This window comes from Fistularia commersonii, chromosome 7 (genome assembly GCF_037954325.1).
Source record: "Fistularia commersonii isolate RoL2024-O1a breed Wild chromosome 7, RoL_Fcom_v1.0, whole genome shotgun sequence".
In the NCBI taxonomy this organism is placed as follows: domain Eukaryota; kingdom Metazoa; phylum Chordata; class Actinopteri; order Syngnathiformes; family Fistulariidae; genus Fistularia; species Fistularia commersonii.
The window spans coordinates 16,232,347-16,256,847 of NC_141290.1; the positions used below are offsets into that span (position 1 = coordinate 16,232,347).

At 38.1% G+C, this 24,501-nt stretch overlaps 2 protein-coding genes across 5 annotated transcripts in view; one reads left to right on the plus strand and one right to left on the minus strand.

The window, feature by feature from the left end:
* The window catches only part of cenpp (centromere protein P), a 79,606-nt gene that overhangs the window by 53,496 nt on the left and 1,609 nt on the right, over positions 1–24,501 (plus strand). The window lies entirely within an intron of this gene.
* ecm2 (extracellular matrix protein 2, female organ and adipocyte specific) lies at positions 4,414–23,968 on the minus strand. 4 transcript variants are annotated; one of them, XM_086150045.1, is made up of 14 exons: positions 23,840–23,968; positions 23,694–23,759; positions 21,515–21,699; positions 18,158–18,292; positions 17,469–17,630; positions 15,229–15,417; positions 11,657–12,421; positions 11,136–11,251; positions 10,636–10,771; positions 10,125–10,282; positions 8,996–9,135; positions 8,682–8,794; positions 8,285–8,498; positions 4,414–6,520 (listed from the first exon to the last, which is right to left on the minus strand). In XM_086150045.1, the coding sequence occupies exons 4-14, from the start codon at positions 18,288–18,290 to the stop codon at positions 6,352–6,354; spliced, it is 2,295 nt and encodes a 764-aa protein (XP_086006171.1). In that variant the 5' UTR covers positions 18,291–18,292; positions 21,515–21,699; positions 23,694–23,759; positions 23,840–23,968; the 3' UTR covers positions 4,414–6,351. The 4 variants fall into 4 exon arrangements, with proteins under 4 accessions (XP_086006171.1, XP_086006173.1, XP_086006170.1 ...); XM_086150047.1 differs by having other exon boundaries at positions 11,657–12,382; positions 23,661–23,759; XM_086150044.1 differs by having other exon boundaries at positions 23,661–23,759.

A 24,501-nucleotide genomic window follows, 5' to 3' on the forward strand; every position in this document is an offset into this window, starting at 1 on the left:
ATTAGAAATACCTCCCAAGAATGGAAAAATTAGCAGGGTCTTTCACCCTCAGGGGCTCACGTGTAATACAACTCCTTTTTCCATTCAGTGCTGGTATTTTCTGCTGAGCACAGCTGGAATGGAGGCCTGAGCCACAACTTATGGCAGAGCCAGACCATGCAAATATGCCCGGGTTTGGCAGTTAAACGAGTTGAAATAGGAGCAAGTCTGTTTTCTGATTTGAATGCATCTTCATGGCGCATTGAAATCACATTTTCCACACCGTCAGATATCTGGTTAAATAATCATCTCATGAACAAGGACTTTGATGAGCTCAACCATGTTCTATGTACACTTTGAAGGAAATTCCAAAGCTTAAAAGTTTTATACCAAATGAATCTTTTCCTTACTAGTACTTTCCAATTCTTCCAGACTGAAACCAGTGAGACTATAATAACATGTTTTGTTCCAATTAAATTTGCAGACTTCAGTTTTTTATTTAATATCTGTGAAAGATGCATTCAACGGGCATACCTTCCCTCCTCTGATTCTGGGGTTTTCAGTTTCTTCTGTTACCTGTGTCAATAGTTTGTAAAATTATGACTGAACAGGCTTGTTCTTGCTTTTAAAGAGCAAAATGTCAACACTTAGTCTGCAGATGATCAGATGAAATTCTGTGACTGCTGCTGGTCTGCAAAATTACTATTTATATTATGCCTTTTCAGACACGGCAGTTACGGCTTCTCTGTTTCCAGGAGGGTTCAACAATCTATCAAGCCATTGTGCTCAATTATTCTTAAACATGATTCTTCTGTTAGGTCACCCGGCTCCATTTTCAGCTCCTTGTAGTCAGAGCCTCGTAGCTCTGGAGAAACAATGCCTGGTTATGCATCAGAAATTTTGATTAAAGGACACAAGTTTCCCTAAACATTGGAAAAATCTGATTACAGCCTGATGTAATCTTTCTCAGTGTGTTTGTTTTCTGTGTACTGTCATAAAAAAACTTGTGTTCTCAATTGTAACAGTGCAGTATGTTTATTCTTAAACTTACTGTTATAACAGCACAGCCTATTTATGCTTCACCCCTCTTTATTTATTTATGGTCCATGATAATATTAATGGACAACTTATCTGTAAAATTTAGGTCTTGTCCCATTGTTTATAAAGTAGCCACGATTTTGACTACTTGCATCAAAATCAAGCCTCAATTATGTAGTTGTGTATGGTCATATTTTGATCCATCCTCACATGTGATATTACTGCATTTGATTTTATTATGACTAACATTCATCTATTTTTAAAGAGACAGTAGCATTGCAGCCCGCCCTATAGATAACAGGTGACAAATTACACAATATGCCATTTTCCTCTGTCCAGCTCAGATGTACACTTGACAAACAAAGTATTGCCATTATTTCCATTTGAAATACTGTGATCAGAGCAGGATCTCTGTCATGCCATCATTCACTTTCAATGAGATCTTGTGCATGAATATATATGTATATAATAGTTTTACTCCACTGGTTGACCACTTAAAGACCTCATTTAGTCCCTTGAACAGTCCAACAAGGGAATTTGGTTTGTGGTTGAAAATACACTTGATTGTTGTAATGGCAGTATTCAAGTTGCAAATTAAATCTTTAAGATGACTTCCCGATGGGAGATGGTCCGAATGGAAGTCAGTCAAGATGTCTGGTTACTTTCAGTATCTCATACTTTCCCAACCATCATATGTCTGTTTGGCTCTGGACCGTCAGGAGCTCATTGTTTTCTTGTATCGAGGAGAATTTTCTCCTTTGGAGCCTACTGTGAATCACCAGGGCAACATGCAGACAAACTGTGTCAAGCATTTTGCTTCAATGTCATTGCTTCTGTTCCACATAAATAACTTTCTGCCAGGAAACATTTTTATAGACCTGTGACCGTTTAGCTCCTCATTCTACCTGCTTCTGGAAGTTTTAAAGAGAGGCTCCACAACAGAAGTGTTTCTCAGACTCCAACATGACCTCACATCAAAATGACATGGTCTGTTTGTGGAATATACCAATTCTTTTAATACCTTGGGTAAAAATCTAAGATTTATAATTGTTTGACATAGGGCAGCATGGGTACTTCGTTATTTTGCCAGTTTGGTCTCAAACAATTCTTTGAGAAATGTATTTTAGATGCATGTGGTTGATATCGCTCAGCTTTGTATTCATTAATTCAGCATTCATGAGAATGGTAGGTTCCCATTATTAGGCGATACATACTGAGGCCTTTCTAAACCTTTATTTAAACCCTATGGAAATTTATTTAGAAATCACCAGTCAAGACAGTCAAGATGAATTCAGTTGTTTAATATAAGAAACCATATGACGTGGCCCTGTGGACAAGAGTGTGTGGCTGTAGTTTTGTGTCCAAACTCAACAAAAGACTAGAGAGACTGTAAATGTGCCTGACCTTAAGTTATTGGACACCCCGAGCAAGTATAAACTACTTGAAGTCAGCTGAACCACTGCATTTTTGCTTCCCACTAAACCAGTGGGTGTTTAGCTTTGCTACAATGGACCACAAATACAATCAGAACATTGCACATTGAAGACACAGTGAACTGTAGCTAAATAATTATAGGGAATGTTATGGACACTGTCATGGGTAAAGAAATTATATTCAACTTACGAGAACTCAATACTAATTGTCATACCTCAATTTGATAAATGATACACATGCAGTACTAGCTTGCCAGTTAAAAATTTAAGCAATTACAGTAGTTTCAGCATTAGAGTAAATTTGAAAAAAACATCACTCCTTGTTGAATATACAGAATGGCAACAGTTTGTTGTGAGGATATTCATGACTAAGAGGTCTGGAATGGAGGCTGTTTGAAATTTTTGAATTTTTGAAATCACTATTGCCTATAAAATTGGTTCTGCTTCAGTTACTGCTGTAGTAGGGCACACTTTTACAGGAAGAAAAATGAATCATTGAAAATGTTGTTTTTTTTTTACCAGCAAAATGGGTTCTCTAACACTATACCCATTAATCATATCATTCGGCACCCAAGTCCACAAATGCATGACATACTTTTATATTGATATTCTCACTTCTTAATAACTGATAAAATGTCCAAAGAACACAGAAACCTGACCTAGTGTGCTTGTGTGTTTATAGTGTGTTTATATTAAAACACACACTCAGACCAAGGGTATTGAAGGGATTTATGGGACTGATGGCCACTAATATTGCTCCTTCAGGTGTCTGATTTGTGACACTGATGATCTTAACAGCTGTGCATGTTGGCGGACAGGCAGGATTTTCTTTTTTACAGGAAACACTTTGATCTGTGAGCTTAGACTCACTGTGAGAAAGTTTTCCAGTTGAGGTATGGTAAGATGATGGCTGCCAGCATTTAGTAAGTAACCACAACAGCTTTACTGATTGTTGTTTTATTGCTTTTCTACATGTAGATTTATTTTTGTCTGCATATAATTATCTAATATTTCCACTTTGTCTTACCAGAGAAGAAACTGAGGTTTTAGTCACATTTCAACCTCTCTTTTCCAATCATCCTTTAGATCTGCTTGCCACTGTAATAAATGGCCTTCAAACCTCAGGCTTTTAGAGGAAAATGTGATCATAAAGTTGGCTTTTATAGCTTTTACAATTACTGCTTTTATGTAATGTGTGTTGCATGAGGATAGAAGACATTTGATTCAAAGACCACCACATTTTATCATAACCAAGTCTTCCCCCCTGAAGCTTGAGGTGTTAAGTTGATAACATTAAATTAATTTAATGAATTTTGATGATCCTCGACAGGGGAAGGGTGTCAGGGAGTCCAGTAAATCCTCTGGCCAAGGTCTTCATTATAAATGAGAACTGGTTCTCAATTGATGTACTTGGTTAAATAAATGATATTTCCTTTGTTCGTGTCAATCTTTTTGTGGCAACTGGACTTGAATTTCTTCCCTTGAAGATGAGGGAAGAAGAGGCTTCTTTATTCCTTCAGTTCTTCCTGTCAAAGTTTTAATGCTTATTTATGAATCCCAGGGTTCAGACTTTATTCTTATGAGAGAATGATGTATGTTGAATGATTTATTGTTAGAAATATCCTAAAATGGATGTAGACAGCAGCAGATAAAGTTCTCTCCCCTGTACGCCTTTCATGAAGACAAAAGACACAAGAAGCATTTGGGGATTACTGAGATTGTGTTGAAGTGGTGGTAGTGTCAGGCGATTGCAGTAAAAACAAAAATACAAGTGGGTAGTTTTCTATTCAATACCAAATAGCTATTTACAGCAGTCCCACAGGACCCAGCACTAATCAGTAAGATCTAAACAGTTATCTAGCAACATAAGTGTTTTGCAGAAGTTGGCCATGTCTAAGGAGTCAAAATGAGTTTCTCTTCATCAACTGAGTGGGTGTCATCCCTGATACTTTTCCAGATGGAGAAAGTGAGACTTGCTAGATTTTATATTCATCTGGACGGATGTTAGTAGCACCATAAACCTTTTCAAGAGTCTAGACATTCATGCTGCTGTTTGGCGGGGTGGGGGTGGAAATTGAATTTCACAAGCCGTTTATTATCTATTTCTGCAGCAGAGAGAACATCTGATGAATTTGTTTTTATGTTCTCCTGGTTCTTCATGAAAGATCATTTCTGTGAGAATCAAGTTACCCCTTTCCCAGTTGGATTGCAGTGTCAAAAATGGAGGTGGTGTGCAGAATGGCAAGAGCTACATCTCTGGCAATCTCATACTTGATGTGCACCTTAATGGCCATTAAGGTAGGATTGGAAGAAACACAACCAAGAAGTATGGCGGTGTTCGGATATTAGGAATAAAATGCTTGGGTTTTGGCCTCACTCTTTAAAGTTCTCTCTGTTTCCTTGATTACCATTTTCAGAATAAGAATCAGCATTGCTTTCATCACCAAGTATTTTTCCAACTAAGGATTTTGCTTTGGTTTACAGTGATAAACAGACCACATGTAACAGTCATTAAATTAAGAGTGAAATTGGGGTGATTGTGGTTCCTGGTGCAAAGTGGCAACTTGTGCAAAGTAGTGCAACGGAAGAGATGGGACAGTGTCATTGAGGGTCCAGGGCGTTAGTGATGAGGCAGGCTGCTTTTCATTATACTGTAAATGTTGCAACAAATTTGTTTTTTGTATTTAAAAGATTTACAGCAAAATTATATTTTTTTTAATTTTGAGTGTGCAGATTTTTCAACACACTTAATATGAACCAGATACTTAATGACTAAGCAGATGATAAAACTTACAATGATTCAGGAATAGTATGTTTCAGTATATATGCATTTTGACTTGAAGGTATATCCCACCGTGAGTATTTTGTCCCCCAGAGTATTCACACTTACTGTAAACATAGTCCAACCTTTTTTTAACTTCTGTAAGAAGACCTTGAATAGGAATGTCAAATCCATTGGTATATGAACAAGACGGTGGTACTCGAAGCCCTGTGGTTTCCGTTTGTATTCATGTTTTCGCAAGTCTTTAGTGCATGCAGGGCAACAGTCTGGGTGCAGTTTTGATGATTTTCAATGTTATTTGCTTTTGAAATCCAATGGGCAGATCTGTCTTGTTGTACATTATTGAGTGGCAGTGTCATCAGACAGAAAGTTGATAGATTCTGAGGTGGAGTTGAGACCATCTTTGTGGTGAAATAATTCTAATCTGCCAACAAAGACCGATGTGAACTGAAACTTCAAAACACTTGATGATTTTGTCTCTTTTCTACTGCTCAAATATGTAGCTCCCTATTTTCTCAAGTCAGTTGTTTGGTATTCTTTTCAAAGGGAGTTAGAGGAAGAGGAAATCAAAGGGAATTTTGAATTGCCTTAACTAGAACTTACAGGACATTACAGTTGTTTTCCAAGCTATGGTGGTTTCCTCTGGATTCCCCCCAATTACTGTACATAGTCTGCATTATTGATATTGACATCATTTAACTTAGAGCTCATGAGTATAGTGGAATATCTGAGCCATGCTTATGTATTGGAAAGTATTGTGATCCTATAATGGCAATACAAGCGACTACAGACACTCGTCTAATTTTTACAATGGTAAAGTCCAGCCTTTTGATATAAGCACCGCCATATAAAGTCATGAATAACAAAAAGTTTGAATATGTAAGTTGATGGTAGCATTACAGTAACTTTGGTCATGCACAGAGGGGGTGCTGGAATATTTTCATGGTAACAATCTTATTTTACAATAAAATATGTAAACAAACCAGGTAGAGAGGTTTTGTAGCATTTGGTCTTGTTGCATTCGATTTTGTAGGATTCGGTTTCTCCGCAATGTTCCTAAGTTGTAAATATTCTTTGAAACTTCTTGTGTTGAGGATTAGAACTTTAAATGGACTCTCATCACTTTATTTTCTGGGGTTTTAAGACGACACTGGATGAGGAGCGTACACAGGAGAAGGCTGTGGGAGAGACCTTTTGTGGATCAATGTAGTTGTTCTCCAGTCTCAGGGCCACGAGAGTGGAGTCTCCACTGTGGTTGGGGTCACAGATACTTTCAGCAGGAATACTCCTGAAAGACATGCCATCAGCCACATTTTCTTATATTAGGGATGAACAATAACAAACTTTGACTTTGATCAATTTCTTTGTTCTTTTCATTCACTATCATTCAAAGATTTAAAAAAAGCCCTCAAAGTGTAAAGAGGGATTGGTTTGGATGCATGATTTTTTTACCCTTCAGATATTCACTTTGTTATTTCATACAACAAATCTTCTACTTCCTCCTTTACTTTTGTCTTTCCCTTCAGGGTTGCCACAGCGAATCAAACTCCTCCATCTAACCCTATTTTCTGTATTTTCTTCTCTCAAACCAACTAACGAAAATCCCAGTTTCCCTCTATTAATATATTCACTATCTCTCCTCTGGACATGACCAAACCATCTCTGTCTGGCTTCGTTGAACTGCTCTCCAAAACATCTAATATATGCTGTCCCTCTGATAGACTCATTCCTGATCCTATCCATCATCGTCACTCTGAAAGAGAACCTCAACATCTTCATCACTGCCTCCAGTTCTGCTTGCTGTCTTTTCTTCAATGCTACTGTCTTCAACCCATACAGCATCACTGATCTCACAACTGTCTTGTACACCTTTGCTTTCATTCTGGTATATTCTTCTGTCACTAAGTCATTCTGGCTGATATTTTTCTATTGCATACAATAAGTAAAGTCAATAAACAGCAATCTTATCTACGTAGTTCTTCTGTTGAAGCAGTTCACTGGGTTTGCTCAAATCCGTATTAGAGAGCTCAACAGTCTTTTGGATTTTGTATTCCAGGTGAGTAAGCAAGAAAACACAACTGCCTTTCCTTTCAGATGACACACGTGTCTGTATTCACACATTTTTCTCATCACTCACAGATATATTTTGAACATTTCTTAACAAGTCCTTTATACAAACACAGGTATGGAGACACAAGTTTAAAAGACGCTCGGAGGACTTTTTTAGAGGCTTTATAATCTAATTTAGAAAAAAAAAGTTTTTTTTCCCTTAATATCTAATTTGTTTATTGTTATTACACATGTAGACACATATTTATAGAATCAAAAAACTGTGCATGCTGTCTTTGCAGTTTGGCAAATATTTCCCATCTTCAATGTCAGTCAACCAAGTGTATGTGCAAGGTCTTTTGAGTGACTAATGAGGTGATTCAGAATAATATTGAAAGTGGAAAACTTAATTCACTTGTTTTGTTTCTTGTTGTGAAGACAACCACGTGTGCAGTGAACCTTCAGGTCTGATATTATTCTGTGGGTGGTGGTGAATGTCAGGCTTGGCTCCTTTAAACTTTTTATTTCACATTATTAGCTTATTTCCCATGATTTCTGTCTGGTGTTGCTTGGGTCTTCCTTTTTTGCTCTGCCTGCTTTTGTTTTCAGGTCAAGGGAATTATGTGCTATCTAGTGTTTTGATAAATTTTAACATTAGTTTTTTTTTAGTTATGATACTTTTGCAATCATCACATTAATTGCTATGATTTGGCAACACAGTTTCTCTCAGAAACCATAATCAATATTTCATATCAAGTAAAAAGGCAAAAGTTGTTTCAGTGAGACTTCAGATAATTTTTTCCACAGATCAATACAGGCATAGCCAAGAGGGGACACTAACCTACGGTAGTTTGTAGCCATGAAAGTAGCAATATTATTAAAACTTTAGAAACATAAAGAGTGGCATTTTCAGCAAATTTATATTACAAAAATGCTGGTATTAGTTATATCAGGGAACACCAAGGATGAAATTGTTGAATGAAATTGGATGAGGAGTTCATACCTGATTCTGTTGTTGTTGAGCCTGAGAAAGTGTAAGGTGCTCATCTCATTGATGCCTGATGGCACACTAATCAGCTGATTGTGATCCAGGCAAAGTTCCACCATCGAGTGGTAGGAGCCAAAGAAAGATTCTGGTTCAATTCCCTCCCCATCCAGTTTGTTGAAAGAAAGGTACAGGTACTCTAAACCAGGATCCATGTGGGCAAAGCTATAACCTGCAGACAAGTTGACATGAATTGTTATGTACAAAGAGTTGTCAACACAATTGACTTTGAGCTTGCTTTGTACACTTAAAAATCCATTCATGAATTAGTCGTAAGACCAGGAGCCTTTAAGGGATTTATGGAAAGCCAAGTCCCTTATTTCAAACACATTTTCCAATAACACTTTCCACCCACCAGGTATCCGCTCGATGTTATTTCCCACCAACACAAGGTGGACCAGAGACTTGGGTAAATAGGATGGTACTAGGTAAAGCCTGTTATGTGAAAGGTCAATGGATTCCAGATTTCTGCAGGAAAAGATATGAGAAATTATTTGAAACGTAAGAAATTATTTGAGTTAGATATCTCTATAAGTGAATGCTGACAAATTGAACTGCTGCAAATCACAAGATAGCAAAATATTGAGTATTATGTAGATTTATTTTGCTATTATTAAAAATTAACTTGTAAATAATGTGACCTTGGAAAGTCTTCTTTTATTGTCCCACCTCAATTCAATCCAGGCCATGGGAGCAATCCTGGTTTCTTCCAGCCTGTTGTGTCTCAGAGAAACTACATTTAGACTTTGGGTCTGGTTGAAAACTGCCTCGGAGATTTCTTCTATTAGATTGTTCTCAAGGTACAGTTCCTTCAAGATAGTTGGAAAAATAAAATTCAATGTTTGTCATGATCCAGAGTGAACTTCTTGGGAGAAAAGAAGAGAATCACAGACACTTTAGGGATCCTATGACATCATATTTTTATAACATGTTTTTTGTAAAAGAATGAGACCAGTGTGGAATTTCTCAAAACACAGTGATGATTGCTAAGTGGTTTTGGATCAGTGATTTTGGCCTACTGCTCTGTGTCTTGGAACGTTCAGGGTTTACTCTTGATCATCCATCAAAGTAAACCAACCAAAGTTTGTCCATACAATGTTTGTATAAACAGACACATATCTTATGCTGGATGTTTCTGACATAAACTTAAATACCCTGATGTTATTAACAATAAGGCATGGTAAAGTTAGAACATGATCAGCTGTTTGGGCATGGCTCAAAGTTGTAGTGTGGGGTTTGCAAACAGTGCAGGAAAACTCTCATAGATTGAACGTGGGCTTCAAATTCACAGCACCATTATGGCCCTGTTGTTTTGTGGTGTTCTTGGTTATCCAGTGGCCATAATTACAGGTTTAGTGAACTGGTTTCCCCATAGGTAGAGGCAGAGTTTCCTCAACCAATAAGCCATTAACATTACAGCCACAGAGGCACAGTATTTCTCAGAGAGAAAGATTGTGATAAGTCAAAAACATCCATCTCACAAAATGTCCACTTTGTCAAAATTATTAGTTTTCTTCCTCAATCTCTTTTGTTCCATGATTCAGTCTTACAATGATGGTTTATTTTCCATCTTACTCTCCATGAAGGCTTTCAGTAATGGCCCTGAGGGTTGGTAAATGTTTTAATCATTATTTTTCCAAGTCAGTCTTTATAGCACAACCATAACAATGAAGCAACAATCTAAAGTTGGACAGTTTTTCGATCCAGTTAAAGGCCTTCTGAGTCTGATCCTTTCAGAAACTTGTGAGGTGGCAATGAGGGCGTTGAAGAGATTATGTAGACATATCTTGCTCCTTACCAATAATGAACTAGGAAGACCCTGCGGTACAGTGCGGAAGTGATTTCTCCCCAGTCTAAGGTAGGAAAGTTGAACGAGAGGGGTGAGGGCCATCGGATGTACATTCCCCTCACTCAGCAGATTTCCTTCCAATTCCAGAATCACCAGGCTGTGTAGGTCTTCAAAATTCAGTAACAGAATATTTCATCCACCCTCAGGTAAAAACTTGTCATAGAACGTAATATGTCACACAATAATAATCAATACGTACAAAACAGGTGAATTATCAAAATAAAGTAAGCTGCAAAGGGAGACAGCACATTTGGTCATCTGCAACCACAGTTCTGTGTTTCAGAGACCAACAAAAAAAGGGGGTTCTTTCTTTAAAAAAGCAGCCCCGATGGCCATGCTGTGTTTTTTTTAGGCCAGTTTCATTAGGTGAGTGTGTGTGACTGACAACCAAGTGTTAAGTGATATAACAGCAGCAGTCAGGTCAGAGTAGAAGTGTTTTCACAAGAAGCTGTAAGTTTACCTTGCAAGCTGTTTTTTTGGATCCCTTGCAGTCTGTTTTCATTGAGCTTCAGCTCCTGAAGGGTAGGAGGGAGGTTGGGGGGAATAGATTCTAGAAGATTCCCATCCAAGTACAGACGCCTGAGAATCTTCAGACCCTGATAGACACATAGTGGTAGAGTTTTGCAGTCTTTGTGTATGAAATGCACTTACTGGTCATAAATATTGATCAAAATTTGCTCAGTCCTACTGATTCCTTTATAGATCTTGTTGGTCCCTGTTACAAATCTGGGGTTTTAAGGCCCTTTACCACATTGTCATTTCATCCCCAAAATTTTAACTGAATTTCATAATAATGTCATGTCAGTTTTATTTGCAATTTCTACATGTTTTGGACCTTGTTTTGGATCTTGCCGTCATCATTCATCAGTATTGTCTCTGGACGCCTTCACAGGCTAATATTGCAAACCACAGAACCCTTTGAAACAGCCTTAATTTGTGCAGTATGCCATTATATCTTACTTTAAAGGTTTTCACATCAATTCCAGCAGAGGTCAATTTGTTTTTCTTCAGGTTGATCCATTCTAGATTTGGAATACCATTGAAGGCTTCTGCTGGGATGGTGCTGATGTTGTTGCCTGCAGAATAATTTCTGTTAATTTACATAGGGCAGCAAAGAAAGGGCAGTGTTAATTTTAGTGATGGTGTTTTAAAGTTTCCAATTCCAACAATTCCAATTTTCCTCACTACTTGTATTTTGAATATTTCTGAAAAATTATCTGAGATTTGGTGTGATGATATATGACCTCTTGTAAATATCTCAAATCCATATGATTACATGCACTTAGTAGTCGGACCATTCATGACTATATCTTTCTTTATACTGACAAAATCCAGCCACACACAGACACACAGTATGAACCCTGTCAAAGTAAGGACATCAATTTGCATCATTAACACACTAACACTGACACTCACTAATGCCATGAAAGCCCAGTTGCAAGGATAAATGTGTGTTAAAGAAACATGAGACATTCACTTACCCTCCAGACTTAGAGATTTAAGTTCAGGTATGGCCAAAGGAGGGAAATAGCTGAGTTTAGCATTGTCACATGTCACTGTGACATCAGAGATATCACAGCCTGGAGGAAGACCTACTCTGTTCACCTCTCTTTCCCTCCCTTCCTCCTCATCCTCCTCCACATAAGGCTCCATCTCCTTTATTCGATCCTCATTTGCTACAGGGGGGCGTGGAATTGGAACAGGGAGGAGATCTGGCTCCTCTGGGTCTTCATCTTCTTTTGGGAGCATCTGAAAAACATCTCCTCTGAGCCACACTTCCTCCTCCTCCTCCGCCTCTTCCTCCCCTTGTGACATTAACTCCTCCCTCAATCTTTCCTCCTGTCTTATCCTTTCCTCCTCTAGCTTCCTCTCTTTTTCCCTCTCAGCAGCCTCTCTGGACTTCCTGTCTTCCTCCGCTTGTCTCCTCACCTCTTCCTGTTTCCTATTCTCTTCTTGCCTAATCCACTCCTCCTCCTCTTTTTCCACCAGCAGCCTTAGTGCCTCCTCCTCCTGCCTTCTCTTCTCCTCAGCTAATTTCCTCTGTCGTTCCTCCTGCTCCTTCCTCTCCTTCCTCCTCTTTTTCCTCGCCTCATCCTTTTTCCTCAGGCGTTCCTCTTCCTCTTGTTGCTCCTCTTCCTCTCGCCACAGTATGCGCTGAATCTCCTCTTGGGTCAGTGGCATAACTGGTTCACCAGGTTCATTCTGAACTGGAGAGTCACCAGAAAGGTCAAGGCTGAGGTTGGGGTCTTAGGTGGGTGAAAGATGATGTGGGGCAGCCGATCAGCGCAGAAGATATACAAAGAAACAGAGAAGGTGACAGTATGGAAGGGGAAGATAGAATGGAAGGAAAAAGACAGGAGAGGTAAGAGAGGAAAAAATAACAGGCAAATAAAAATAACTAATAAAAAACGAGACAAGATGGAGAAAGAAGTTGCTAAGATGAAACAGACAGACAGACAGACAGACAGACAGACAGACAGACAGACAGACAGACAGACAGACAGACAGACAGACAGACAGACAGACAGACAGACAGACAGACAGACAGACAGACAGACAGACAGACAGACAGACAGACAGACAGACAGACAGACAGACAGACAGACAGACAGGACTGTGTTAGTGTGGTCGACAAATACCCTTAATTATCCATTCAGGAGACATAACTAGGTTGTTAAAGCTGAAGAGCCCTGTCTGAATCCACTGTAAAGTTAGGCATAACAATTTTACTTATTAGTCATATTGTTTTCTTTTGTTTTTAATTTAATCACTGGTTTTATATTTTCAGTTACTGCAGTACTTGAAACTTTGTTTCTATGGAATTTGTGGTTCTAGTATATGTGCGGTATTCCGACACAATATTCCCTATTCCAGCTGACCTGAGAAGAGAAATGTAATTTCCATGTACATTTTCCAAGGAAAGAAGAGTGTGCTATCAAACAAACTGACTGGTTGGTGATAAAAAAAGATACCAGAACATATATTTTACAAAACCGTCTTTCATACGTGTGTTAATTTAGCCTTTTCCTGGGATTGATTTGCTGTAAATCGTGACAGGAAATTTTACTCTGCTGCATGTTGGATCAAGGTGGGAATCATTAGCCTGATATCCCAGATGGTTTGACGCACAGAACCATCTGGATCCTCTATGATTACCTAGAAGTACTTTGGAGATTTTTCTTTCAAAAAAAGAAAAAAAGTGCAAATTATCAAGTGACTGGATCTACCATATGTCAATCACCAAAGCCATCCAGGAGAGAAAACATTATTAACTAAAAGAAAAAAAAAAAAAGAATCCTGCATTATTTGCTTTCTCTTCTCATGTAACTAATGCTACAGCAGTATCTAAGCAAAGCTCTTCTGAGGCCTCTCACATTGTTTAAGTCTTTTCCAATGGCACTATTTTTATTGTCACCTTTAAAACTGAATCATAATTTTATCAACCATATGAGCACCCACATAGCTCAGAGTCTTAACTTGAATGATTCTTTATTGATCTTTGACGTAAGGTAGTTTTGCAAGGTTGGGAATCAAATAATGGAATAAGCAACATATTAAAAAAATATATTATCATTGTTACTACCAAATAATTTAATATGTATTTTGTATGTTTTTGTCTTAAAAAAAAAAAACTAACCCCAGCTTACTGTTCTGTATATTTCCTCTATTGTAAGTCGCTTTGGATAAAAGCGTCTGCCAAATGTAATGTAATTTTCATACCTTGATAAAATATTGAAGCCCTAATTGTAACAGTACTATGCTGTATTCATTATGTAGTTCATAAATATATCATAATACATCATAAGTATCTATAATTTATAAACTGATATTCATACTTCAGTCTGACTTGTTTGATCAGTGCGTGTCCTGTTTTGCAGTAAATTACATCCTTTTCACTCTTTAACACAAATTCATATATGTTTCTGTGCTGAGGGCTCTGCAGCATTGAGCTCACCCAAATAGAATGAATGGAAATTAATGATATGCAGATAAAGTCTGCAATGAAAAGTCACTGTCAATTCAACTAATGTACCTTTCTTTTTTTCATGGGCTCACACATATATCTATACCAACCTGTGTGTGTGTGAGAGTGTGCATGTGTTTGTGCATGTGCATGTGTGCAAGCACATGCGCGCACACCTGTATCTGTATGTGTCTGTATATTCCTTTTCGAGAAAGGATGCATGTACGACAGGGAGACGCAAATCACATTTCAGTAGAGAGACATTATATGCTTTTCCGCAAAGTTTTTGAAATTATTTTAGTGATAATCTTGTATTTTCCAGAGTGTTTAATTAATGTCCTAAACTTGGGATTGTCCCTCTGTTCCAGGTAGTTTTACAGCACCTTGGATAGTTTATGGGAAGAAAAGAGAAAGGCTTGCTATCATTAACCAGGGCCATACAAATAGCTTTACATGTAGCGAAAAAAAAAATATATATATAGATATATATTGAGATCTGTTGTTATTAATAAAATAGAATAAAAATTCAAATGTATTTAATGTCTTTCCATTAAATATTATGCTCATGAGTACAGACTCCTCCTCTCATTGTGTTTCGTCATCGAAACAGTGAAACAGTGATAGTGATAGCCCTTCCACCAGCAAATACAGGTTTAAGATTCTTCTGCACATTGTTGTTTTATTTACGCCTCCAGGAAGCACATGCACGCTATTCTAGAAATCTAGCAGACATGGGTCTATTCACTTCTGTGTTTTTTTGAATTTCAAGTTGAACTTCCAGGTTTCCATTTTGATGATTGTTGAATGGACAGTGATGTAAAGCATCTCAGGCAATGAAAATAAAAAAAAAGAAAACATGTGGTATTTGACCAACATTTAACCAAAATGTGCAACTTTTGCACATTTTTCAAGGCGCTGGTGAAAAAATCAAAAGAGCATATAAGACTCGGAGATGAGAGCTGTTTCATAAGTATTTCTATTTTTGGTTGTTTCAATTTGTATCAAACAAGTCCACATTATCAGAAACGCTGCTCATCTCCTCTGCTTCTTGAAGGTTCACCATAGCCATGCCACATGTTGTGTTTCTACCTGGCTCCATGCAGACTGGGCAGCACTCCCCAGCAGGGGTAAAAGGGAAATGGCAGTGTGTTACAGGACAGGCGATGTCATCACAAACAACTCTCCCTCCAGTACACAGACAGGTGACACAGGGCTTCGGAGACCACACCGACTGGTCAAACATGGTCAGGCCTTGGTAAACACACTGGCCTTGCTTACCTGAAACAACACATTAGCCGGTTCTGTTGTTACTAAAAGTTCAGCATTTGCTCATATATAATATAACAGGGACTCGAAGACATCGTAAACTACAAGCAAAAAAGTGCTTCTTCTAAGTCAGATGGGAAGTTTAGAACAATAGGCCAGACTTTACTTTGAGCATTATGCCAGAAGCTATAATCAGTTAGTTGTTACAGTTTATTTGAACACAATGTGAGCTTCTTTGGATCACAAGTATATTTGTTTACATAATTAAAGTGTGTATTTGGTTCTTCGCTGTGCTCCATTTCACTTGGACTATTTAAAAATGTGTTTACTGACATTAAGTAAGTGTTTAACACCTTGTTTAGCCTTGCCATCAGACTCAAACACCATTCAATTTCTACATTAATGTTTAGTTTTTGGTTTTGCCTTTCTTCTGTCAGCATTATGAGTAGATTGGCAATCTGACAGTTTAAAAGGCCATATGAGGGAAAATTTCTGCAGAAAAGTTCAAATCATTTATTTATTCGAGATGCTGGCACCGAGTCATAGGCCTGGAGTCTGGCTGATTCAGTTTAGCCACCTATGTCTCACACTTCAATGATGTCAACTGTGGTACATCTCTTACTGAGTAGCAGTAAACTGTAAAAGCAATTTGTGTGTGTCATCTAAACTCCTGGACTTTATCATCAAGCTCAGACAAAGCAATAATTTGTATCGTTTCCACTCCTCCCTCTGACTTATCTCACCTTTTCGCATCGTGCCTGCCACAGAATGAGGCTCTTACTGTGTGAGTCAGTAGGAAGGAGTTTAAACTGCTATGATAAAACAAGAAGAGTCCCTTTGTGACCATTTCAAGTCTGTCATTTGTCCTTTCTAATGGTATGTTCTTTGATGCATTTCTAGGGGCATAGATAGTTAAGGGGCTTTGCTTTTTTTCTCTTAAATGCTGCCTCTTATTTCTTTCTATCAGTTTTGCTGAGAGCGCAGAGACTGACCCTTTTATCTCTGCAAAAGGATACATACTTCAGAGCTTTTCTTTTGTTTTTAGTATTATCTGTCAAAATATTAGCTGTCATAAAATCCTGTCCAAACAATCTATTGGGTCCTGATGTGTCACTTTATACTATTTAATGTGCTATCATAGTTTGAATTCTGAGTTGAATTCGCTGATTTAGAAAACAAAAATGATCAGACATTAGATGAGAAGACAATTTGTCATTCAGTAACCACAGACAGTTACTGTAAAGACAATACATATTGCAGTTTTAGAATGTCGGGCTTTGTATTTCTCCACTCTAGGATCAAGCAAAGATAATTTCAACACAAGGGTAGGTACATAAGACCTTAAGACATTCTTATTCTCCCTCCTTCCTACTATTATCTATTACTGTTATGTTTTTGCTTGAAACTCTGGCATAACAATTTCCTTCGGGATAAATAAAGTTGCTCTCATCTCATCTCATCTCATAACCAGAGTACAAATTCAGTAAGATCATAGTGAATACAGATTGATAGTCATAAACCTTTTCCTGCATCAGCTGGAGTTTTCAGTCCCCATACATGGTGTTACCTTGTGATAGATATTCTGTAATTCTTGATATTCTTTATTCATGAATTATTCATCACATTTCAAGGGATCTGCAGGTTAGAGCTCTGAGAAGATATCACTCATCTTGAGAAAAAAAAGATGTCTAATGTCTTTGAGACTTCACACAGTCTTATGTATGCCAGTCAGATTCATAGTATAATCCGGATTGTGCAGATCTTTTATCTCTGTTTCTATAAACTGAATGTAAGACCACCTCCAAGCATTGAGACTTGTTATTCCACGAGATCAGCTGCTGGCCTGAGCAGGAGTAAATAGTAATTTAGAAATCTGCCCAACAACACTGTCATGGTTTTCCTAGTCTGAACTTAAAAAACTGTCTTGTCTTTCTAAACTGAATTATATCAGAAATAAAGTCATCACAAACCTGGTTTCAGTTTCAGGTTGATTTGCTGATCTTGCCAGACTGAACTCCTGATCTCGTAAACCTGAGTTGAATTGACATAGTTCATTTACTGACCTGGGATAACGCTGTAGCTCGTGTGATGTTGTGGTATGTTCTTGTAAGAGTCCAAGAAAAGAGTTTTTTCTTGGTTTTCTCTCTGTTCCAAAGGAATGCTGGGATCTGAAATCAGTTTGATCTTAGTATGTCCAGAGTGATGCTCTCTGGTCCTCCTGTGGCCTGCAACAGACACTTATTTGTACAGTCATGTGTTTCAGTAAGCAAAATCCATTAACCTGACTGACTGGCTAGCTATGTTTTTCTTTTTTTTCTCTAATTTTTCTCTTCTATATACTAATTGTACTGTTTGGTATAGAGAGTTTTGAACAAGCTTGAAGTAATGCAGTATGGACTGCATAGAGTGCACAGAACAAATATCATATCAAATACCATTTGTTTGTGATTTACTATTGCTATCCAACCACATGCAACCAGATTTAGAATTGTAGTGTCTTTTGAATAATGCAGGAATTAACTGACAGAGTTTAGGATTGAAATGAAAATGGTCCAGGGCTTTGTTAAAATGTTGTTTCCATGCATCAAATAAATTAAACACATAATGTAAATGAAAGAGTTTTGTATTTTTTGACAATTAGGGCTTTCCAAATAATCTAATGCTATTTCTTAAGGAGCCTTAACACATTTTTTACTCAGCTTAGACATAGATTTACTCAAATGTTAAAGTTGCTTAGAGAGCTGAACCTTACCCTTTCTGTCCCTTTTCCTCTTCACCTGGTGGGTCTCATCGTTCTGGTTGCGTGGTCTGTTTCTGGCCTGCATGTTCGAACTGCTTAAGGCCATCAGCAGCCACAGACTGGTCACTAGCAACCACAACTTCATCCCTGCAGATGAGTGTGGACCAAGTTCAGGTCACAACATATACGGCACTCTGTACTGTATATCAATACTGTACTGATATCAAAGTGCTTTTGGGATCTAACATTGTTAAACCTATCTCCTTGGGGTTCTGTGACTGCAATAACACCTTTGGGCTTGCACACAAAAAGACTGGCGGTTAATTGCTCTCTTCGTGGGATTGCAGTTGTTCTATAGGATAAATGTTTACCTAACCCTAAACAAAACCAAATGTATAACTGCTGTTTCCATTAGCCACAGTTTGATTAAAAAGGATCAAAGTCATCAGTCATCCCACTTGATCGCTCCCATCATCTCCTGTCTATTTTTGCACTGCCCTGTAAACCTGAGATACAAAGAAGTCAAAAAAAGAGAAATAGTCTTCCCCTGGATCTTTCTCCACACAGAAAAATAAACTGGGAAATAGCAAGGGTTATTACCTGCACCAGCTTCTGAGACAGAAAGAGCTGTCATGCCACTACTGCCCCTCATATAGGTCTGTGATGGGGTCCTAAAGCGTGCGTACACTTGTAAATAATGACTAGTCATTACACTGCAGTTGTAGTCCTGTCATTGTTAAAGTAGAGATCTTACATTAACACACACCTGATAATTTTCTCCTCGGCTCATTCCTGCCTACAGGTTGATGTCTCTCAGCTTTAATAACAGTTGCTGTGAGAAGCATGAGAAGATGTTGGTGAAAAAGGAGTGTTTAATTTTAACAGTCACCGTTAATTACCTGCAGATAGGGTTCCTCATCTGTCTGTTGTGGTTCTTAATTCAAAGAGATTGTCAACAACTCTGTGACTCTGGAGCCTCTTTTCCTGATGTGGCTTTTAGCAGTCCATATAATGAACGCCACAGAGCCAGTGTTGGGTTTCATAGAAGAACTTAAGGCTTCTCTCATATTTTCAGCGAAAGCTGGCTGAGCAACAGAAGTTTCTTGAAATTCACTTTTCATTTACAGAGGAAAATATCTACATTTTTTGTCCTCTTTAGATTACTTGGCTTTGTATGCTTGATTGTCCATTTTGGAGTATTAAACACTGTATTGATATGTGATTTATTTGATGTGTGTTAAGATTAGGACTGCAGTTTCTCAGACAAAGTATTAAAGTCTGGTTTAAACACCTCCCTTTATGCAATGTTCGAACGGAACTCATAAACTCAAAGCATTATTCTGTTGTGAGGATAAACTTAAAGTGAAACGTAGTTGCAGGCCAACAGGTACAAATTTCTTTTTAAAGGCGATTGTGAAAAAGGAATCATACATCACAATGTGAATTTCGGGCATGGATTCTTGAAGGAGACATATAAATGGGAGTGTGGACAAGGTGACAAATACATAAAGTGACTTCACAGCTGTGTGTAGAGAGACAATTGTTTGCCGAACAAAGCCTGTTATCTTGTCACTTTTATCGACTTCTTGTGTATGATGCCCCCTTGTGGCTAAACACAGTTTTTAAAAGTCAAGTTGATTTTTAAAAGTTACTGTACAGCATATTTTCCTTTTGCAGTAGCCATGGACTTTACAAGGTCTGATGACGGCTTCCATTCCATATAATCATTCATATTAATTTGTCTCGTTTTCTTCTGAATGAAAACAAAATTTTAAGTGTTCAGCTCCATGTGTTGGAGGTCTGATCACATCATCAGTCAGTTGAGACCCTCCCACCACAACCCATCAGCAGCACCAACCAATAAGAAAGCAGAGAGAGAGAGAGAGCTATGGTATCCTCAGACAGGAAAGAAAACAGGGGGAGGGGGGAGAGATGGAAACTATTTTAGCAGTGCACTTTCTGGATGAGCAGGCACAGATGGAGACTCTAGCAGCCATAGATGAAAAAAATAATCAGGGGTTAGTGTAGTTTTAGTGCTTTCTTCTGTATTTTGTGTATTAGTTAAACATAAGAATGCAAATCAATCTGTCATACATCTTTTGGCCAATACTACTGCAGCACCCTCACCTGTTGGATCGTGGCAAATGTCAAAAATGTACATCTTTTTAGCCTATTTATGACATTTCGCTCACTGTCTCCCTGTATAAACTTGACAACTGAAATAGATCTAGATGTTTCAAATTTCCAAAAACCAAAGTTGATGATTGAAAATTATTTCCAAAAGTGTTTCATTTTTATTTACATCAGTGTTTTATTTCATATAGTTGCTAATAACTATGATATATAGATATCTGAATTTACTTACATTTGCTGTTGTACATATTTTGTTTGAATGTGTGCGCGACATTGATCCGTTTACTTGTTTCATGGTATTTGTTTGTGGTGTCTGAGAAATGTTCTGGTTCATTGCTGCAACTTTTTTCCTAAACTAATGACAACCTCAGTCATTTGTGTAACACTTCCGTTGCTTGTAGTGTATTAATTATCCTGCTCTGTGTAGATACATAATTGTGGTAATGTGTCATCACATATGTCTTTACAATAATATCTGCTGGCCCTCAAAAGTAACTGGAACTACATTCTGTTTTCTGATCCCAGTCTTGTTCCAAGAAGTGCCTCCCAGGTACTCTTGTACACTGATACCCTAATTCAACTGCCTCATTTCTATTTTTATTTTTTCCTTAATCTGATCAAAAATGCATATAAAACATTCAGAGGAGTTTGTGCCCAAGAGCAAAGTCTCGTTGAAGAGGATTTACTTTGGTTTCTTTCCATAAGTCTTTATAATAAATCAGAAATAACAGTTTGCTAGTGAAGCCCAGACATAAAATGTTGAGTAGCTCACTGAATTGAGCCCCAAATATCAGACAAGGAGCTTCAGATGTTGAGAAACACAAATAAACATAAGGCAGAAAGTCTATATTCTCCACATTGCAGAATAACCAAGTACAAACTTGGGGGGAGGGTTCATCAAAATCACTAAGATCACCAAACAGTCTGATTCCGTCTGCTCCTTTCTGGCTCAGATCAATTGATTAAACATAATCACTTTAATTTCACTTGAGTTAAACTCCCTCTTGGCCCATATATAACATTATTAACTTTTGGACATGTGGAGAAAACATCTATGATAAAACAGCTGCAACTGTTTAGAAATCAGACAAATACAGAGGAAAGGAGCAGAGGACAGACAGACAGACTCAAAGGCGGGGCTGACAGAGGGGAGGAGATGAGAGCAGACAGACAGACAGACAGACAGACTGAGGGGAGGAGATCAGGACAGACAGACAAACGTTAACTCTACATTACCGGCAGTTGCAAGGCAGCCAAAGGACTTTGGGCCAAATTCTTTCACCCTCTTTCCTCCTCTTCTGGTTCCGCAGGCACTCCAGGAGAGCTGTGTGTATGTGCGTGTCACTGGATGATGATCTTGTCAGTGTGTTTCTTTAAGTCTAGCTGTTGTGGAGGGCAGGATACTCAAGCCAGCTTTTGTGCTGTGAGAAAAAGAAGGAGGGAGAGAGAGGGAGGGGGTGAAATGGTGTAAGAGACAGATGGATGTCTGTATTTATTGTCTGGGAGATATGTAGCCAACGGGCTGCTGGACTCAAGAAGTAGACAAAAGGACACAAGTCAAACACTGAGTAAAAAGGAAACCGGATGCAGTTACCAGGTGAAACAAAATGAGATAGGAAGTGCGGCAGCATCTGGGCCAGAGGTCACAAATACCAAAATACCTCACTTTAGTGTTGACAAGAGAGAGAAGCTGTTTCATAGCATCCACTTTTAAACAAGAACTCTGCATGAGAGGAAAAAAGGAGCGTGGAAAAATGAAGCGAAAAGGAAAGGGGAAACCTTCTCGGGACATTTCACATCAAGGGAAATTTGCTGTTGGTTTTTTCTCCGGTCTCAATGAGCTCCAATCACAGGCTTTGGAATGACGTGCTTGACAAAATGGTTGCTGTTTATCCTTCCGGCAGCCCACATACTGTACTTTGATACTGTTCTTGTGGCTCATCGAGACACAATACCTCACCGAAACCCTCCATCCTTACCCTGCAATATGTATTCATGAATAGAAAAACGTTTTGACCTAAGAGAAGACAGATGTTAAATCGAATACGAGTAACTTTGTTCAGGTTTTGAGGGGTTGACTAGTGTTCCTTTTCATCCTGGAAAGAATTTGTACAACTTTCCAGTATTGAAGAACACTTGGAAAGTGTGAGTCTAGGCAAACTAGCCCAGAAAAAAAAAAGGTTTTATTGTTTGTGATAATAATTTCATCACTTTCCCTTTTCCTATCAGACCATATTAAAACAAATGATATTTCAAGTTATGGATAACATAATGAACCCGTTATTTTTAACCTTTATTTTGACTGTTGTTTGATTTTTGGCTTTTTTTTTTAAATTACTGGATCTTTCATTTTTGTAATGAATAAAATACAAGCTCCTGTCAGTTGGCTGACCTTCCAGCCCTGTCACAAGGAGCTTGCAAAAGAAGAATAAGAAGTAAAATCCGATTCTTGTTCAGCCCAGCACAAATTGGTCGAACCCTGAAATCGACATCATTCCAGATTAGAGATAGCGGCTTTGCAGTTGAATTGACACACAGATTTTTAAATGTAATTTTATGTCCGCTCACCCATTTTGTACCCTGAACTTGATGTAATTTCTCACAGCTTTTTCCGGTCAGTTTTTGACTCATCAGTTTGCACCCGCCAACGTAGGTATGGTTTATCTCCTCTTTGGTCCCCCTTTAGACCTCCTACCTGGCAGTTCCAGCCCAACATCCTTCTACCTATATATTCACTATCCCTCCTCTGTACATGACCAAACCATCTCAGTCTAGCTTCTCTGACCTTATCACCAAAACATATGCTTTCCCCACCAATACTCATTTCCAATCACAAATAACTGCTTAAACAATTTCCGAATTTAAAAAAAAACTTTTGGCACATTAACATAAATGAACCTCTAAAATATACCCTGTAATAGCAATGATATTAAGATTGACATCCACTTTTTGACTAAAGATATTATGTTGCATCAAAGACATTAATCCTTTCCCCAGGTGGTTGGTATTTTTCTTTTCCAAAAGCATGTTTGGAGATAATGTTTGTGTACTCAAAATGTGGTCTCTATCAGCTGTGGAAGGAGAGTCCTTTTTCTGGTTTAACTGTCTGAATGGTGGCGATCAAAAGATCTAGACTTTGTTTTGGTTCATGTGGTTTTATTCACATGAGGATTTTGTGTTGAAATTCATGTAAAATGGCACTGAATGAATATCCTTTTCTTTCTCATTAAAGACATAAGACAAGCATAAAGAGCTCAGAGAGCAAACATGCTCTGTAAAAACTTAGTGAAACTCCAGATAATAAAAGAACTGGTTCTGGCCTGAGCTAGCCAAGTTTATAACAGCAACCTGGTTATGATTACAAGCGCACAGCTGTAGATACCTTTCAACTGAGTCGCCTGGGCCTGCCCCTCACCTGTCTCACATGCCCGTAAGGCCCGTGAACACTGCCCAGCAAGGTTGCCTGTGATTCCAGTCCAGTCTGTAAAATAAAAGTCCAGTCTATGAACAGATTAGTACGAACTTAAGAGGCAGTAGAATTTGAAAATTTGCTAAACTCACTCAGAACGGCGATGTGGGTCGGTAAGTTCAAATGCTTGTTTTCTGTGCAGAAACGATGTTTTCACAAGAACTGAGGTTGATTTCAATAAACGTTTCAGCTCGAAAGTTGCAGTCTGAGTTATAGTTTCATTCTTGTCATCTTGGCTTCAGTCTCTGGGCTGATGCGGATGATAAAATAAAGGCTGTACTGCCCCCTGCAGGCAAATTTGCAAACAGAAATAAACAGTGGTACTAAAGTGTCTGCTTGTGACTGTGGGTGCAAAACACTGAAAATTTGAACAGTGAAAATAAAGTAACACATTACATTACAGTCATTTGGCAGATGCTTTTATCCAAAGCGACTCACATAACTAAAAGTGAAATGCCTTAATTGAGAAAATAATTTTGAAAATTGCTTTCAGAACAATGTTATTGTAATGATGATGAGGTGTGGTTGTGAACTTAGATGACTGTTGTCTCAACTCTAAATGTCAGTGATATATCTTCTTATTCTCCACATCGTCACACCATCACATTATTTAACAACGTAGTATCTACATTAAACCATCCAAAAACATGGAAAAAACAAACTGATAAATCCTCCCACCGCAGGCAATTATCCTAGTAGACATTTTGTACTTTGATAATGATTAATATAAGAAGTATAGGCCTCTGTTGTCATG

Coding starts and splice junctions, on each gene's coding strand:
- ecm2 (XM_086150045.1), bottom strand. CDS start 18,290: ATGAAGTTGTGGTTGCTAGTGACCAGTCTGTGGCTGCTGATGGCCTTA. Junction 15,418..17,468: donor GAGCTACAGCGTTATCCCAG/GTCAGTAAATGA, acceptor GTGTTGTTTCAG/GTAAGCAAGGCCAGTGTGTT. Junction 6,521..8,284: donor CTCAACAACAACAGAATCAG/GTATGAACTCCT, acceptor CATGTCTTTCAG/GAGTATTCCTGCTGAAAGTA.